Source organism: Stegostoma tigrinum, chromosome 3 (assembly GCF_030684315.1).
Source record: "Stegostoma tigrinum isolate sSteTig4 chromosome 3, sSteTig4.hap1, whole genome shotgun sequence".
NCBI classification, from domain to species: Eukaryota; Metazoa; Chordata; class Chondrichthyes; order Orectolobiformes; family Stegostomatidae; genus Stegostoma; species Stegostoma tigrinum.
The window spans coordinates 66,527,868-66,545,429 of NC_081356.1; the positions used below are offsets into that span (position 1 = coordinate 66,527,868).

At 45.2% G+C, this 17,562-nt stretch overlaps 1 protein-coding gene across 3 annotated transcripts in view; it reads left to right on the forward strand.

Annotated features, from left to right (window-relative positions):
* The window catches only part of carnmt1 (carnosine N-methyltransferase 1), a 46,714-nt gene that overhangs the window by 22,126 nt on the left and 7,026 nt on the right, over positions 1–17,562 (forward strand). For all 3 annotated transcript variants that reach the window (XR_007247270.2, XR_009445572.1, XM_048528295.2), the window contains one exon: positions 17,372–17,475. Coding sequence is in view for 1 of the 3 variants with exons in the window: in XM_048528295.2 (XP_048384252.1) it covers positions 17,372–17,475 (104 nt within the window). In the remaining 2 variants the exon portion in view is untranslated. The remainder of the gene's footprint in view (positions 1–17,371; positions 17,476–17,562) is intronic.

Genomic DNA, 17,562 nt, shown 5'->3' on the forward strand with positions numbered 1-17,562 from the left:
TGATTGTTTATGACTGTGTAGTAGGTTATACACTTTGCAAATGAGCAAACATGCCTAATGTTTCCTTCTGTGAGGAGAAATCGATTAGGTTGACTTGAAGTGTACTACTGTAATGCTACTTATAATTCCTCTTGTGGCAATGTTAGCTTTTGCAAGTAGACACTAAATTCTTACATTCATAATAACTAAATTTAGCATTACATAAAATAAGGAATGTTGCAGAATTTAAGGGGATAGAACCGTTATTGTCTGCAGCTCTGAAAAGCAACAAATTTTAAAATAGTACAAAAGAAACAGTAGCAAAAAACAAGAATCAAAAACTGCTTTCTGCATTTGTGTTTTTCTCATCACAATTACAAGATTTTAACACATTTTCTACTGGGAATGAAAGCCTGTATGCAGAGGATTATTATCTGTCGTAATTAAGGAAATGAAGACTGGGGGTCACTGAACCTGCTCATGTGCATGTTCAGGCATCTGTATCTTCTCCCTGATGGAAGAAGTTATAGGAGATGATTACCAGGGTGCGATGGGCCTTTGTTGACTTCCTTTCCATGGCAGCAAGCCATGTAAATGGAATCCATGGATTGAAGGTTGGTTTCCACGATGATCTGAGCTGTACACACCATCTTCAGTAGTTTCTTATGGTCCTGGCAGTTGCCATACCAGGCCATTATGTACCCCAGATGGTGTACAGTATTCCAAAATGTGAGGCTGTCCATTTTGGCGGGAAGACTTGGAAAGCAGAAAATTTCTTTTACGGATTGCTTCAGAGGAGTGCTGCAGTACAGAGGAACTGTGAGTGTTTCATGTGCGATCTCTCAAAGTTAGGAACCAGGCAAAGTAGTTAAGAAGGCAAATAGAATGTGGACATTGCAAGGGCTGGAGATGAAAATAGGGAAGGCTTGCTAGGACGTTGGTTAGTTCAGATCATAGACCATAGGATCTTACAGTGTGGAAGCAGGCTGTTCAACCCATTGACCCCACACTGATTCCCTGAAGAGCATTCCATCCCATGGCTAATTGACCAAGTCTGCACATGAAGGTAATTTAACATGGCCTAACCAGCACACCTTTGGACAATGGGAGGAAACCCTTGCGGACATGGGGAGAATGGTGCAAGTTCCACACACAAAGTTGCTGAAGGCTAGAATTGAACCTGGCACCGTAAGAGAGCAGTGCTAATCATTGAGCTGGCATGCTGCTCCAACTACTGCAGACAGATGATTTGGTCTCCTTCCCTCAGGAACAATATACTTGTTTTGAAAGCAGGTTAGAAAAGGTTCATTGAGCTTGTTCTCGGGATAAAGGAATTGTCTGAAGAGCTTGACAGGGCAGATATTTAGGGAAGGTATCGATTGCATTCCCTGCTGGGAAATCTCAAAGTAAGACACGATTTTTAAAAAAAACTTCCTCTTATTCTTATGAATTTCCATTTTCTTAAGTTTTTCCAAAGGAAGGGACATAATTGCATCAAATTCATAGGTATGGAGACGTCAAGGAACTCATTGGGAGTTCCACTTGCTCTTAGTTTACAAGTGTCACCCATGGCTAATCTCAATCCAAAGCCATTATTTCGCAGTCATTCATACAATATTCCTTGTGTAGTTTTTCTTGCTGTTCACCAAATTTACTACACAGTACTGAACACTGTTCTAACTGTTCAATCAAAACTTGTTAGGTTATGTATAACATTTGGCCTCTAAAATTGAACGATATTGTGTTAGAAGGCTGCAGGGTCCCCGAGCGGAAAATTAGGTGTTGTTCTTCCAGCTTACGCTGAAAAACAACATCACTTTTCTGCTTGGGGACCCTGCTGCCCTCCAGATTCAATAATTTTAGGGTCTGAACTCTCCCATGTACTAGCCCCTTACCCCACACAACAACCTTGTTATCACACAGGCTGCCATTACACACTCCCTGTTGTTAGTCACAAACAGTCCCCATTAACAGCTATTCACCCTCCTAGCCAGATTATTATCCACTCCTTTGTCTGTCTAACTGTTCTCCTTTCTGTGTGGGCTCTCTCCCAACCTAATCGTTTACTCTTTACCCGCCGTGCCCCCCCCCCCCCCCCCAGCCCAATCAGAATTCCATTTGTCACTTTTCCACACATTGAAATCATTAATGTCTTTCTGGAGTCTCCACACCCATGAATTTGGTGCGATTTCGCAGTCAATATTTGTCTCATCTTCATATTTCCTAATCATTGCCTTTCACATTTAAGTCCAAATCATTAATATGTACACCAAACAGCAAAGGCTCACTGAACCCTTTGGGATTCCATTGGAAATTGCTTTCCATTTGCAAAGACATCTATTGACCATGTCCATCCTGGGCCGCCTCCAGTGTCACAATGACGCCACCTGCAAGCTGGAGGAGCAGCACCTCATATTCCGCCTTAGGAGCCTACAGCCTGATGGTCTAAACGTAGAATTCACCAGTTTTAAAATCTCCCAACCCCCGGCCTCATCCCTGTCTGACCCTTCCTCTTATCTCTGCCTCCTTGACCTGACACAACCTGTCCATCATCTCTCCTACCTATCCGCCGCACCCATCCCACCCCACTGACCAATCCCCACTACTCCCCACTTACACTTTCCTATCACCTTCCCACCTACCTTCCCCAGCCCTACCCATCCCGCCCTCTCCTCTCTATTTATTTTTGAGCTCCCTTCCCCTTCCCCATTTCTGAAGAGGGGTCCGGATCTGAAACGTCAACTTTCCTGCTCTTCTGCTGCTGCCCGGCCTGCTGTATTCATCCAGCTCCACACTGTATTATCTCTGACTCCACCATCTGTAGTTCTTGCTACCTCTATTGCTCTATTGACCATTACCATTTGTTTCTTGTTGCTGAGCTAATGTTGGATCCAACTCCTCACAGTCCCCTGAATCCCATAGCTTTAACTTTTCTGACCAGTCTACCGTGTGGCTTGTAAAATGCCTCTCAAAAAAAATTACTACATACAAATAATACCCACTTCCTCATCATTATTTTAAAACAAAATAAAGGTCGTAAGGCGCAACCTTTCCTTGAATCCATGCTGACTATCCTTGAATGAAAAGATCCTTACAAAGTGAGAGTTTTTCCTTTATCTCTGAATTGATTGTGTTAATTTAATATTAAATAATAATTCATGCTCAATGCCAATATTATGGAAAAGATCTTCTGAGTTTTGGCTAGGGAATTGAAGGATGTTATTATTTTAAACGTGATACACAAATTGATCTGTGCCTATGGCTATGCTAGTTGTAAAACGTTCGATCTCAAATCTAGAAGCTAAGCTGATTCAGTCTTGGTTAGTACTTGGATGGGAGACTGCCTGGCAATGCCAGGTGTAGTAGCTTAGGGGGCCTTTGTGGTGCATTGGTCCTATATTTAAGTCAGCAGCTTCTGGTTCAAGTCACACCTGCTGCTATAATGACATCTCTGAACAGGTTGATGCAAAAATTTCTATACAAGTTGATCAGACTTCTATTCAAGCACTGAAATATCAGTTTTTACACCCAACTTTTATACCTTTTTCGATCCCTTCATTAATTTCACAACCGTATTAATTATATTGCATAGTTTTCATGTGACAAATGAATTGTTTATGCTTGCTTCTTATAGATAGAGATCTATTTTAGTGATTGCCTTGAGGTGGAAAACTGTCTGTTTTTCTCCCCTTGCTTGATTCTCATTCCCTAACTTTCCACTCTAGAGGCTGTAGTTTTTCTCAAACAAGTGCTTAAGTAAGGCCGCAAAATTTTTTTTTTAATAAATGAACAAAGGGAGCTTTTCTTCCTGGCACATGTCTATGATCTCTTTATTTATGTCTTCTTATTAACTTAGTCTTAGAGTTGCTTTATACCTTTTTTAAAGTTACTAAAATATAGACTCATAGTCCTATTTTTAAGGGTAAAAGCTAAATTGTTATCAGAATTACATTAGTAAACTTAGTCAATCAATTTAACTTTTTTACTTGGATTATACCAATATGTTTGCCACTAAACCGGTTTGCCATTTGCTAACTTCTGTTCTTAATTGGTCTAGCACTTTTTGAGTTAAATTAAACTCTGTAAACCTGGTTATCATGTTTTAGGTATGTCACGTGATTACTATAATGTATGCTGCATTGCTCAAGATATGCCTGTTTACACCTAACATAGGCTATTGCCATGAAGACTTGGGTTCAAATCCTATTGTGATTATTGTTGGAATTTGAATTTAATTAAACCTGGAAATCAAAAAGAGAATCTCACCAATGGTGCCAAATCTTTAACAGTTGTAAAAGCTGTCGATACCGTATGGAGCTGGAAGAACACAACAGGTCAGGCAGCATCATAGGAGCAAGAATGTTAATGTTTCAGATCAGAACTAGGAAGGGAGATGGGAGCTCAGAATTAAATAGATGGAGGGGGATGGGATTTAGTATATAGGGTTGTGATGCAGGTTAGGGGTGTGGAGATTGGTCAATGGGAAGGATGGGGTAAATAGGTGAGAAGGAAGATAGACAGGCTATATCAGGTCAAGGAGGCAGGAATGAGAGGGAGGGCTGGACATGGGATGAGGCCGGGGGTGGGGAGATTTTGAAGCTGGTGAATTCCATGTTGAGGCCAATGGGCTGTCAGCTCCCGAGGCAGAATATAAGGTGTTCTTCCTCCTGTTTACATGTGGTCTCATTATGACATTGCAGGAGGCTCAGGATAGGCATGTTGCCAAGGGCTTGGGAGGGATAGTTGAAATGTCTGGCAACCAGAAGGTGATGTTGATCGCGGTGTACAGAGCGCAGATGCTCCGTGAGTCTGTGTTTGGCCTCTGTGAGGTAGAGGAGACCATATCAGGAACAACGGTTGCAATGGATCTGGTTAGAAGACATTCAGGTGACTCCCTGTCTGATTTGGGGTCTTGGATGGACGTGAGAGTGGAGGTGTAGGGGCAGGGTATAGCACTTCCTGTGGATGCAGGGAAAGGTTCTGGGTGTGGTGAGTTTGGTGGAGAGTGTAGAGTAGAGGAGGGTATCGCAGAGTAAGCGGACCCTGTGGAAAGTAGATAGGGGTGGGCAGGGGACCATCTCTTTTGTGGTGGGGCCTGATTGAAGGTAACAAAAGTGGTGGAGAATGATGCTTTGGATTTGGACGTTGGTGGGTTGGTATCTGTGGACCACAGAGGCACTATTCTTATTGTTGTTAGGTAGAGGGATTTTGAGGGCAGACGTGCGGGAAATGCAGGAGATGCACTTTGAATCACAGGAGAGGAGAGGTTATGGTCCTTGAAGTAGGAGGGCATCTGGGATGTCGGAGAGTGGGACGCTTCATCCCAGCAGCAGACAAGGTGGAGGAATTCAGAGTATGGGATCACATTTTTGCAAGAGCGTGGGTGAGAGGAAGTGTGGTCAAGGTATCTATGGGAGTTTGAACAGTCTAGGCCCGAAACGTCAGCTTTCCAGCTCCTAAGATACTACTTGACCTGCTGTATTCATCCAGCTCTACAGCTTGTTATCTCAGATTCTCCAGCATCTGTAGTTCCTATTATATCTTTGGGAGTTGGTGGGTTTGAAGTAAATGTTGATGCTGAGTCGGTTGCCAGAGATGGCCCAGGTGAATTTGAGGTCGGAGTGAAAGATGTTGGTGAAGTGGATGAACTGTTTGAGTTACTCGTGGGAGTACGAGGACAGCACTGATGCAGTCATCAATATAGTGGAGGAAGAGGTGAAGGATGGTGCCAGTGTAACTGTGGAGGAAGGACTGTTCTGTGTATCCTACAAAAAGGCAGGCATACCTCACATCCATGCAGGTGCCAATTGCCATCCCTTTGTAGAAAGTGGGAGGAGTTAGAGGAAAAGTTGTTGAGGGGGAGGACAAATTCCATCAAATAGATGAGAGTGTCAGTGGAGAATGAAGGGTTGGGCCTGTGGGAGGGAAGAAATGAAGGGCTTTTAGGTCCTCCTCATGGGGCATATAAGCGTAGAGAGACTGTATATTCATGGTGAAGATGACGCGTTAGGGTCCGGAGAATTGAAGGTCTTGGAGAAGATGGAAGGTGTGGGTGGTGTCCCAAACGTAGGTGGGGAGTTCCTGGATGGGGAGAGAAAATGGAGTCGAGCTAGATGGAGATGAATTCAGTGGGGCAGGAGCAGGCAGAGACAGTGGGTCGACTGGAGCTGTCGGGTTTGTGGATTTTGGGTAGGTCAATCTTATATTGTAAGGCTATCATTGTTTTGTTTTTCTCAAATATGAGTTAATCCTTATAGAAAACAGTGTATTACCAGTGCACATTAAATAACTAGAACAAGAAGAAAAGGCAATGCTAAAATTATTTCTAGACGAGACAGTTGGAATAATCCAATGAGACTCCAAACAGACTAATATATTCAATGTTATATATGTGTGAAGATGGTCGCTAGGTCGTAAAATCTATCTGGTTTACTAAGGTCTTTGAGGGAAAAATCTGAAATCCTTACTTAGTCTGGTCTGCATGTGACTCCACATCAATATGATTCATTTTTAACTGCATTGTGAACATCGTTTTGTTCAAGGGCAGTTACTGATGGACAACAGATGCTAGTTTTGCCGGCGGCATCCAATCCCATCTCAAAGAACAAATGGATTTGCCTCGGAAATAATTTGTCAGTAATGTTTAGTCATCATATATTTGCCGGATTATTAAAAACTATATTTCAAGCCAAATTGTATTAATTTTATGTTTCCAAGCTGTATAGTTCCCAAACTATAGAGTTTTGTAACAACCTTATATTGTAAGGTTGTATGTATCATTGTTTTGTTTTTCTCAAACGTGACTTAATCCTTGAAGAAAACTGTCACTTGCCAGCTCCAACAAGTTTTAAAACTGTGTTACCAGTGCAGATAATAGTTAGAACAAGAAGAGAAGGCAATACTAAAATTATTTCTAGATGAGACACTTTACTTTAGTTGGAATAATCCAACAAGAATCCAAACAGCCAAATATATTCAATTTTATGTATGTAGGAAGATGGTTGACAGGAAAACACCAGTTGTCCATTGAATATGCTGCAAGTGGTTGTGATTGCTTCTAATATAATGGTTCACAATACCACACTGCCAACATCGGGTCAATGGTAAACCCCTCAGAAGTTAAACTGGACTGGCCATAAAGGTACCATGGCAATGAGAACAGGTAAAAGGCCAGGAATACTGCAGTGAATAACTCACTTCCTGACATGTCTCCTTTAGGGAAGGAAACTGCCATCCGGTTCTGTTCTGGCCTGCAAGTGATTCCACACCCACAACAATGTGGTTGACTCTTAATTGCCCTTGGGATGGGCAATATGATGCCCAAATCCTATGAATGAACAAAAAACTCCCCAAAGCCTGTCCACCATTATAAACCTAAAATCAGGAGTGATGGAATATTCTCCATTTGTCCAGACATGTTCGGCTTCAACAACACTGCAGAAGCTTGACACCATCCAAGACAAAGCAACCTACCTGCTTGGCACCACATTTACAGATATTTGCTTCATCTACCACTGATACACAGTGGCAGTGGTGTGTACCATCTACAAGAACTTTACAAAGTTTGTTAGGCAGCAGTTTCCAAACCCACAACCACTGTGATCTAGAAAGACAAGGGCAGCAGGTACGTGGTGCACCACATTCTGCTAGATCCCATCCAAGCCACTCACCATCCTGACTTGAAATATATTGCCATTTCTTCAGTGCCACTGAGTCAAAATCCTGTGAGTTCTGTGTGCATAATACAGCAAATGGACTGCAGCAATTCAAGAGGGCAGCTTCTTACGACTTTCTTGACACCACTAGAATGGGGAGATGATGGCCTCGTGGTATTATTGCTGAACTGTTCATCCAAAGACCCAGATAACATTCTGGGGACCCTAGTTTGAAGCAGGTGGTGGTGAACTCGGTAAATATCTTGAATTAAGAATCTAATAATAACTGTGAATCCATTGTCGATTGTTGAAAAAACCCATGTGGTTCACTAATGTCTTTTAGGAAAGGAAACTGCGTTCTTGCCTAGCCTGGCCTACATGTGACTCCAGACCCACAGCAATGTGGTTGACCCTTAACTGCTCTCTGGACAATTAGGGATGGGCAATAAATGCTGTCTAGCTAGCAATGCCCTCATCCCTTGAATAAATGAAGAAAAAAAAACTAGGGCTGGGCAATAAATAGTTACCCAGCCAAAAAAAAGTTCGTATCCTCTGAATATGATAAAGAAAGAGATCTACAGTCCTGGAAAAGGACAATTCTGTAACCTGTTTCCACCCTTGTACAATTTATGCATATGACCTGTAGTTTACCCAGAAGTATCTAATTGAAATAATCCATTGTGCATACAGTCTATTCCTTTTGTTAATTTTAACATCCCTATCAAATCACCCCACAATCTCCTAAAATAATTTCTAAAATAATCCCAGTTTTTAGAGGTAAGCAGGAAATGCTTTAATTATGTTGTGAAGAGAGCAACAGTGACGTTTCCCTGTGTCTGTGTAGGCTTCCTCCGGGTGCTCCGGTTTCTTCCTACAGTCCAAAGATGTGCACGCTAGGTGGATTGGTCATGCTAACTTGCCTGTAGTGTTCAGGGATGTGTAGATGAGGGGAATGGCTCTGGGTGAGATGCTGTGAGGGTCGGTGTGACCTTGTTGGGCTGAAGGGCCTGTTTCCACACTGTAGGGATTCTATGAACTTCTGTAACATGAAGAGGGGCAGTGGGAATGAATGGGAATCTCTCCAGTCAGATGATGCACAGGTGTAATTTAAATCATAAAAGCAATGATAGTACAAGGCAAAAGTGAATAGTAATGGAACAGTGAAGAAATAAAAGATGGCTGTAGAGATCCTTAAATGGCAGAGCAGTATCATTAAGAACTGTTTTTCAAGTATGGTTAGGGAATTGTTGAAAATTGTTGATTCAGTTTCAAATTCAGTGTTGTAATGTGCATTATAATGTCTTCCTGATATGATGAGGAACATTCCTCACATTTGCTTCAAGTAGCACTGAAATGGTATTGTCTGCCATGGTCAGAGTGGGAGTAGGATGGGAAATATAATTAGGGACAGGATTTTGGGGTCATGCTTGTGAGGGTGATGGGAACTGAATCAGAATGGAACAGGAGATGGTCCTTTATGAGTGCTGAAAAGGGTTAAGGTGATGAATTGGATAATGGCATTATGCTGCAGCTTTTAAAAATGGAGGGTGATCCATTGACTGAAAGCTATGGGCTTGAAGACTAGGACAGAGGATTCCTTATCAATTTGATGCAAAGGGTTATTGTTTGTAATTGAATAAATTTGACAGCAAGAAATTGGATGCACGATGTCAAGATTTCTAACAACTGTGGTAGAGAGGCATCCTCAGTTGAAGGTAAAGGAATACACATGTGAACCACCAATGTGGAAGTTGGCATTGCCTGAAAAATTAATGCAGAAGGATTAAGTTGAAAAATGGAAAACTCTTTCTAGGTAGATTGAGAGGAAATCGAATAAAGGTATTTATGTCAATCACAAATCAAAGTATTGTTGATGCTGAAAATCTGAAATGACAACAGAACATACTGAAAAACACTGAGCAGGTCAGGCAGTATATGTTAAGGGATGTACAATTAAATTAATTTTGAGTCCAAAATAACTCTTTAAACTGGAAATATTAGTTAGACTCAGAGATAATGGGAACTGCAGATGCTGGAGATTCCAAGATAATAAAATGTGAGGCTGGATGAACACAGCAGGCCAAGCAGCATCTCAGGAGCACAAAAGCTGACGTTTCGGGCCTAGACCCTTCATCAGAGAGGGGGATGGGGGGAGGGAACTGGAATAAATAGGGAGAGAGGGGGAGGCGGACCGAAGATGGAGAGCAAAGAAGATAGGTGGAGAGGGTGTAGGTGGGGAGGTAGGGAGGGGATAGGTCAGTCCAGGGAAGACGGACAGGTCAAGGAGGTGGGATGAGGTTAGTAGGTAGCTGGGGGTGCGGCTGGGGGTGGGAGGAAGGGATGGGTGAGAGGAAGAACCGGTTAGGGAGGCAGAGACAGGTTGGACTGGTTTTGGGATGCAGTGGGTGGGGGGGAAGAGCTGGGCTGGTTGTGTGGTGCAGTGGGGGGAGGGGATGAACTGGGCTGGTTTAGGGATGCAGTGGGGGAAGGGGAGATTTTGAAACTGGTGAAGTCCACATTGATACCATATGGCTGCAGGGTTCCCAGGCGGAATATGAGTTGCTGTTCCTGCAACCTTCGGGTGGCATCATTGTGGCAGTGCAGGAGGCCCATGATGGACATGTCATCAAGAGAATGGGAGGGGGAGTGGAAATGGTTCGCGACTGGGAGGTGCAGTTGTTTGTTGCGAACTGAGCGGAGGTGTTCTGCAAAGCGGTCCCCAAGCCTCCGCTTGGTTTCCCCAATGTAGAGAAAGCCGCACCGGGTGCAGTGGATGCAGTATACCACATTGGCAGATGTGCAGGTGAACCTCTGCTTAATGTGGAATGTCATCTTGGGGCCTGGGATGGGGGTGAGGGAGGAGGTGTGGGGACAAGTGTAGCATTTCCTGCGGTTGCAGGGGAAGGTGCCGGGTGTGGTGGGGTTGGAGGGCAGTGTGGAGCGAACAAGGGAGTCACGGAGAGAGTGGTCTCTCCGGAAAGCAGACAGGGGTGGGGATGGAAAAATGTCTTGGGTGGTGGGGTCGGATTGTAAATGGCGGAAGTGTCGGAGGATAATGCGTTGTATCCGGAGGTTGGTAGGGTGGTGTGTGAGAACGAGGGGGATCCTCTTGGGGCGGTTGTGGCGGGGGCGGGGTGTGAGGGATGTGTCGCGGGAAATGCGGGAGACGCGGTCAAGGGCGTTCTCAATCACCGTGGGGGGGAAGTTGCGGTCCTTAAAGAACTTGGACATCTGGGATGTGCGGGAGTGGAATGTCTTATCGTGGGAGCAGATGCGGCGGAGGCGGAGGAATTGGGAATAGGGGATGGAGTTTTTGCAGGAGGGTGGGTGGGAGGAGGTGTATTCTAGGTAGCTGTGGGAGTCGGTGGGCTTGAAATGGACATCAGTTACAAGCTGGTTGCCTGAGATGGAGACTGAGAGGTCCAGGAAGGTGAGGGATGTGCTGGAGATGGCCCAGGTGAACTGAAGGTTGGGGTGGAAGGTGTTGGTGAAGTGGATGAACTGTTCGAGCTCCTCTGGGGAGCAAGAGGCGGCGCCGATACAGTCATCAATGTACCGGAGGAAGAGGTGGGGTTTGGGGCCTGTGTAGGTGCGGAAGATGGACTGTTCCACGTAACCTACAAAGAGGCAGGCATAGCTGGGGCCCATGCGGGTGCCCATGGCCACCCCCTTAGTCTGTAGGAAGTGGGAGGAGTCAAAAGAGAAGTTGTTGAGTGTGAGGACGAGTTCCGCTAGGCGGATGAGAGTGTCGGTGGAGGGGGCCTGGTCGGGCCTGCGGGACAGGAAGAAGCGGAGGGCCTTGAGGCCATCTCCATGCGGAATGCAGGTGTACAGGGACTGGACGTCCATGGTGAATATGAGGTGTTGGGGGCCAGGGAATTGGAAGTCCTGGAGGAGGTGGAGGGCGTGGGTGGTGTCACGGACATAGGTGGGGAGTTCCTGGACCAAAGGGGAGAAAATGGAGTCCAGATAGGTGGAGATGAGTTCGGTGGGGCAGGAGCAGGCTGAGACGATGGGTCGACCAGGGCAGGCAGGTTTGTGGATTTTGGGAAGGAGATAGAAACGGGCTGTGCGGGGTTGGGGAACAATGAGGTTGGAGGCTGTGGGTGGGAGGTCCCCTGAGGTGATGAGGTCATGAATGGTGTTGGAGATGATGGTTTGGTGCTCGGGTGTGGGGTCATGATCGAGGAGGCGGTAGGAGGTGGTGTCGGAGAGTTGGCGTCTGGCCTCGGCGATGTAGAGGTCAGTACGCCATACTACCACTGCGCCACCCTTGTCTGCGGGTTTGATGGTGAGGTTGGGGTTGGAGCGGAGGGCTGCCCGTTCTGCGGGGGAGAGGTTGGAGTGGGTGAGAGGGGTGGAGAGGTTGAGGCGGTTAATGTCTCGACGGCAGTTGGAGATGAAGAGGTCGAGGGAGGGTAGGAGGCCTGGGGGTGGTGTCCAGGAGGAGGACTTGTGTTGGAAGCGGGTGAAGGGGTCAGTGGAAGTGACCCCTTCACCCGCTTCCAACACAAGTCCTCCTCCTGGACACCACCCCCAGGCCTCCTACCCTCCCTCGACCTCTTCATCTCCAACTGCCGTCGAGACATTAACCGCCTCAACCTCTCCACCCCTCTCACCCACTCCAACCTCTCCCCCGCAGAACGGGCAGCCCTCCGCTCCCTCCGCTCCAACCCCAACCTCACCATCAAACCCGCAGACAAGGGTGGCGCAGTGGTAGTATGGCGTACTGACCTCTACATCGCCGAGGCCAGACGCCAACTCTCCGACACCACCTCCTACCGCCTCCTCGATCATGACCCCACACCCGAGCACCAAACCATCATCTCCAACACCATTCATGACCTCATCACCTCAGGGGACCTCCCACCCACAGCCTCCAACCTCATTGTTCCCCAACCCCGCACAGCCCGTTTCTATCTCCTTCCCAAAATCCACAAACCTGCCTGCCCTGGTCGACCCATCGTCTCAGCCTGCTCCTGCCCCACCGAACTCATCTCCACCTATCTGGACTCCATTTTCTCCCCTTTGGTCCAGGAACTCCCCACCTATGTCCGTGACACCACCCACGCCCTCCACCTCCTCCAGGACTTCCAATTCCCTGGCCCCCAACACCTCATATTCACCATGGACGTCCAGTCCCTGTACACCTGCATTCCGCATGGAGATGGCCTCAAGGCCCTCCGCTTCTTCCTGTCCCGCAGGCCCGACCAGGCCCCCTCCACCGACACTCTCATCCGCCTAGCGGAACTCGTCCTCACACTCAACAACTTCTCTTTTGACTCCTCCCACTTCCTACAGACTAAGGGGGTGGCCATGGGCACCCGCATGGGCCCCAGCTATGCCTGCCTCTTTGTAGGTTACGTGGAACAGTCCATCTTCCGCACCTACACAGGCCCCAAACCCCACCTCTTCCTCCGGTACATTGATGACTGTATCGGCGCCGCCTCTTGCTCCCCAGAGGAGCTCGAACAGTTCATCCACTTCACCAACACCTTCCACCCCAACCTTCAGTTCACCTGGGCCATCTCCAGCACATCCCTCACCTTCCTGGACCTCTCAGTCTCCATCTCAGGCAACCAGCTTGTAACTGATGTCCATTTCAAGCCCACCGACTCCCACAGCTACCTAGAATACACCTCCTCCCACCCACCCTCCTGCAAAAACTCCATCCCCTATTCCCAATTCCTCCGCCTCCGCCGCATCTGCTCCCACGATAAGACATTCCACTCCCGCACATCCCAGATGTCCAAGTTCTTTAAGGACCGCAACTTCCCCCCCACGGTGATTGAGAACGCCCTTGACCGCGTCTCCCGCATTTCCCGCGACACATCCCTCACACCCCGCCCCCGCCACAACCGCCCCAAGAGGATCCCCCTCGTTCTCACACACCACCCTACCAACCTCCGGATACAACGCATTATCCTCCGACACTTCCGCCATTTACAATCCGACCCCACCACCCAAGACATTTTTCCATCCCCACCCCTGTCTGCTTTCCGGAGAGACCACTCTCTCCGTGACTCCCTTGTTCGCTCCACACTGCCCTCCAACCCCACCACACCCGGCACCTTCCCCTGCAACCGCAGGAAATGCTACACTTGTCCCCACACCTCCTCCCTCACCCCCATCCCAGGCCCCAAGATGACATTCCACATTAAGCAGAGGTTCACCTGCACATCTGCCAATGTGGTATACTGCATCCACTGCACCCGGTGCGGCTTTCTCTACATTGGGGAAACCAAGCGGAGGCTTGGGGACCGCTTTGCAGAACACCTCCGCTCAGTTCGCAACAAACAACTGCACCTCCCAGTCGCAAACCATTTCCACTCCCCCTCCCATTCTCTTGATGACATGTCCATCATGGGCCTCCTGCACTGCCACAATGATGCCACCCGAAGGTTGCAGGAACAGCAACTCATATTCCGCCTGGGAACCCTGCAGCCATATGGTATCAATGTGGACTTCACCAGTTTCAAAATCTCCCCTTCCCCCACTGCATCCCTAAACCAGCCCAGTTCATCCCCTCCCCCCACTGCACCACACAACCAGCCCAGCTCTTCCCCCCCACCCACTGCATCCCAAAACCAGTCCAACCTGTCTCTGCCTCCCTAACCGGTTCTTCCTCTCACCCATCCCTTCCTCCCACCCCCAGCCGCACCCCCAGCTACCTACTAACCTCATCCCACCTCCTTGACCTGTCCGTCTTCCCTGGACTGACCTATCCCCTCCCTACCTCCCCACCTACACCCTCTCCACCTATCTTCTTTGCTCTCCATCTTCGGTCCGCCTCCCCCTCTCTCCCTATTTATTCCAGTTCCCTCCCCCCATCCCCCTCTCTGATGAAGGGTCTAGGCCCGAAACGTCAGCTTTTGTGCTCCTGAGATGCTGCTTGGCCTGCTGTGTTCATCCAGCCTCACATTTTATTATATTAGTTAGACTGATGAGTTTTTGTCAGCACTTTGTTTTTATTGTAGTTTATGAAGTCAGTGGGCTTATACTGGATATTGGATGCAAACATATCCTTAAAATGGATATAAAAATGTGGAGATGAGGCATTGGAAAATGGGAGTTGAATTATTTTAGGTAGGGAAGGGTGAAAATTTGAATCAAAATTGGTGATTATTTTTTCCCCGGATCTGGGCAAGATCAGGAGTTGCAAGAGCACTGACAGTGTCGTCAATGTACTGAGAATAGAAGTGAGGAAGGGGACCCAGGTTGGACTGGAACAAAGAATACTGTATATTCCATTAAAAGCACAGGTGTGGCACTGTATTCACACTTTTTTTTATTGGGCCGAACAAAGAACAGTTAAAAGAATGACATAGATACTTGTTCACTCATGAACAACAGTGCCAGTCTTGTCAGTGCATTTAATGACAATGTTGCTGTTAATTCTGAGAGAACAGAGCATTGCACATTCAGAGCAAGGCAGATTTAAAAATTTGAGATAGTGGTTGTTAAGCTACCAGCTCTCAATAGAAGAATCAAATGAGAATAAGAGGCTGTTGGGACGAGTCTAAGTGGATTGAGAATACTGCAGATGGGAAAAAATGTATTCTTTGAGAGAAGATTCCTTCCCCAAGTGAAAGCAATAGGAGAACTACTTAGCATTCTGCTGATTATAATAGTTGGTTAATTAAGGTGATTTAAGCTAAGTATGATTCTATTAAACCTCTTCTTGACCATTTCCAAAGTCTGGAAATCCTACCATGCGAGAGGATGCTGTATTCAAAATGAAGCCTAATCAAAGTAATACAATGACAACATTCTATTTTGGAAATAAACGAAGTGCTATATTTACTTTGGCTATTACTTCTTCACAATTTTGGGAACCTTTCAGAGAATTGAGCATCTTCTCTTTGAATAGACTGTTTACCTTTCCTGTAGGGTATATGTATAGTTGTGCATGTGAGTAGAGCATTTATTGAAGATAATTACCATTTGTACCAATTATGTACACTTTCCCAATTGCATTATGATCCAGTTAAAGCAGTTTTCTCTCATCACTTACACAGACCTTTGTAACATCTGCAGACATAGAGATCATTGTCCTAACGTCAACATTCAGACCATTCTTGAGAATAGTAAACAGCAACATCTTGCAGGGAACCTTGTATTTTAATAATTCTGCATTTAAATTGAGCACCACAAATACACAGATCAGTCACGAATCTCATAGCATTTATAATCATAGGACATGAATTCATGTGGGGCCGTGTGAAAGAAATTTAAATCTATTTCCCAATGTTCGCAATTCAAACAAAAAGTACTATTTCAGTGTGTGAATAATTCAACCAAGTTCTGGAGTCTTACATTATTCCTCAGCTCTTGCTGTGTTAAAAATAAATTTTTCCAGCTTTTAGACATACAGGGCATTTTTAAATTCAGGAATGGAATTCTGAGTCAGCATTGTGTCAGATATTCATTCCGAAACTTTGTGATTTGAATAGGTCAAAATTTTTGGAAAGCTTGCCTCCCCACTTGTAATCCTAAACTTCAGGGGCTGAATGCTGTTTGCAAGTTACACAGTTAAGGCAAATGTATGGTTAAATCTAGGGCTACTAGCAGAATCTATTCGTAAGAAAAGGATTCTGTGCAGTCCTGGTGTTTGTTAAATTTTATGGGAAATAAAACACCTTAAATAAATTTAGTTTATTTGGAAAAAGGACAGTAATTTACCAGCTTGCAGTTGCTGTCGTGAAGCTGCATACCATACAGACAGTAGTATGTAGAAAGCACTAATATGGGCATGTATTTCACATAGCTCAGTTTAGCAATAACTGTTTTTAGCAGAAATCTTTAAGCATCTGTGTTTTTCACTATTGTTCAATTTTTACTTTAAATGTTATTTATATGCTCCAGATATTAGAAGTGTATGACTGACCACACATTCTAAATCCTTTGAGACATCTTTCAGGTCTTCTAAGCTCTCAAATCACTCGGATCAAAAATATATAATTAATGAAACCTCGTTTTCTGATGTTCCCTCTGAGTCCGACATGTGCTTTTTCTTGACATTCCTCCTGCAACTGATTACTCCAGCCAGTTGCCAAAAAATGCCAGTTGTCCCTCAAAATACAGTGGCATCACGGAAACAAAATGACATAGATATTGAAGCTTAATTTTGAGCACAGTTTAAAATTCAAAAACTAAAATAGTTCTGGATCATTCTTTTCAATGTTTGTGCATTATAGACACAGCAAACAAAATGATGAAATTGTTTTGCACTCCTAAATACATTTCACTTATGAGAAAGAACTTATGATTTTATCAAGCACCTTCAGAACATAAACTGGATGTTTAGCAATGTGTAATGTCTTATGACTGCAATATGCCTATTTTAGTTGGATTAAACTGAATATATCATAATAGCAACAATGAACAGGAAGGAGTACACTAATTTGTTTTGGGATAAATGCATGTAATCTGGGGACTCGAGCAACAATTATGATTCAGTATTTTTTAAGGAAATAACTTACTATTCATTCCAGATATTCCCAACATACAATAAATAAAGTAATGGGACAAATTTAAAAATATTTTCCACTGTTCATAATAGAAATCATGATTATTCCATATGATCTAATGCCCAGTTTGGGTAGGGACCTCTTTATTAACCACTTGATGCGCAATTCCTTTCCATGTACGTGGTTCTCTGTGTAGTCTTATTTATTTTTAAACTTATAAAGTAAATGTTTTGACAGTTCCAACTAACCTAGACCAATTTCTCCTAGGTCCTTTGCTGTATCATTTTGAGAATATGGCAAATGAAAAGTCAATAGAACTGAGCTACGAAGACATCAGGCATTGCATACTTCAGTTTGGATTCAAAATTGAGGTGAGATTGTAAACATTGTTACATGTAGAAATGATCCTTAAGATGGAACAAGCACAACCCTTATTAATGGTCAGTCCACATACTCAG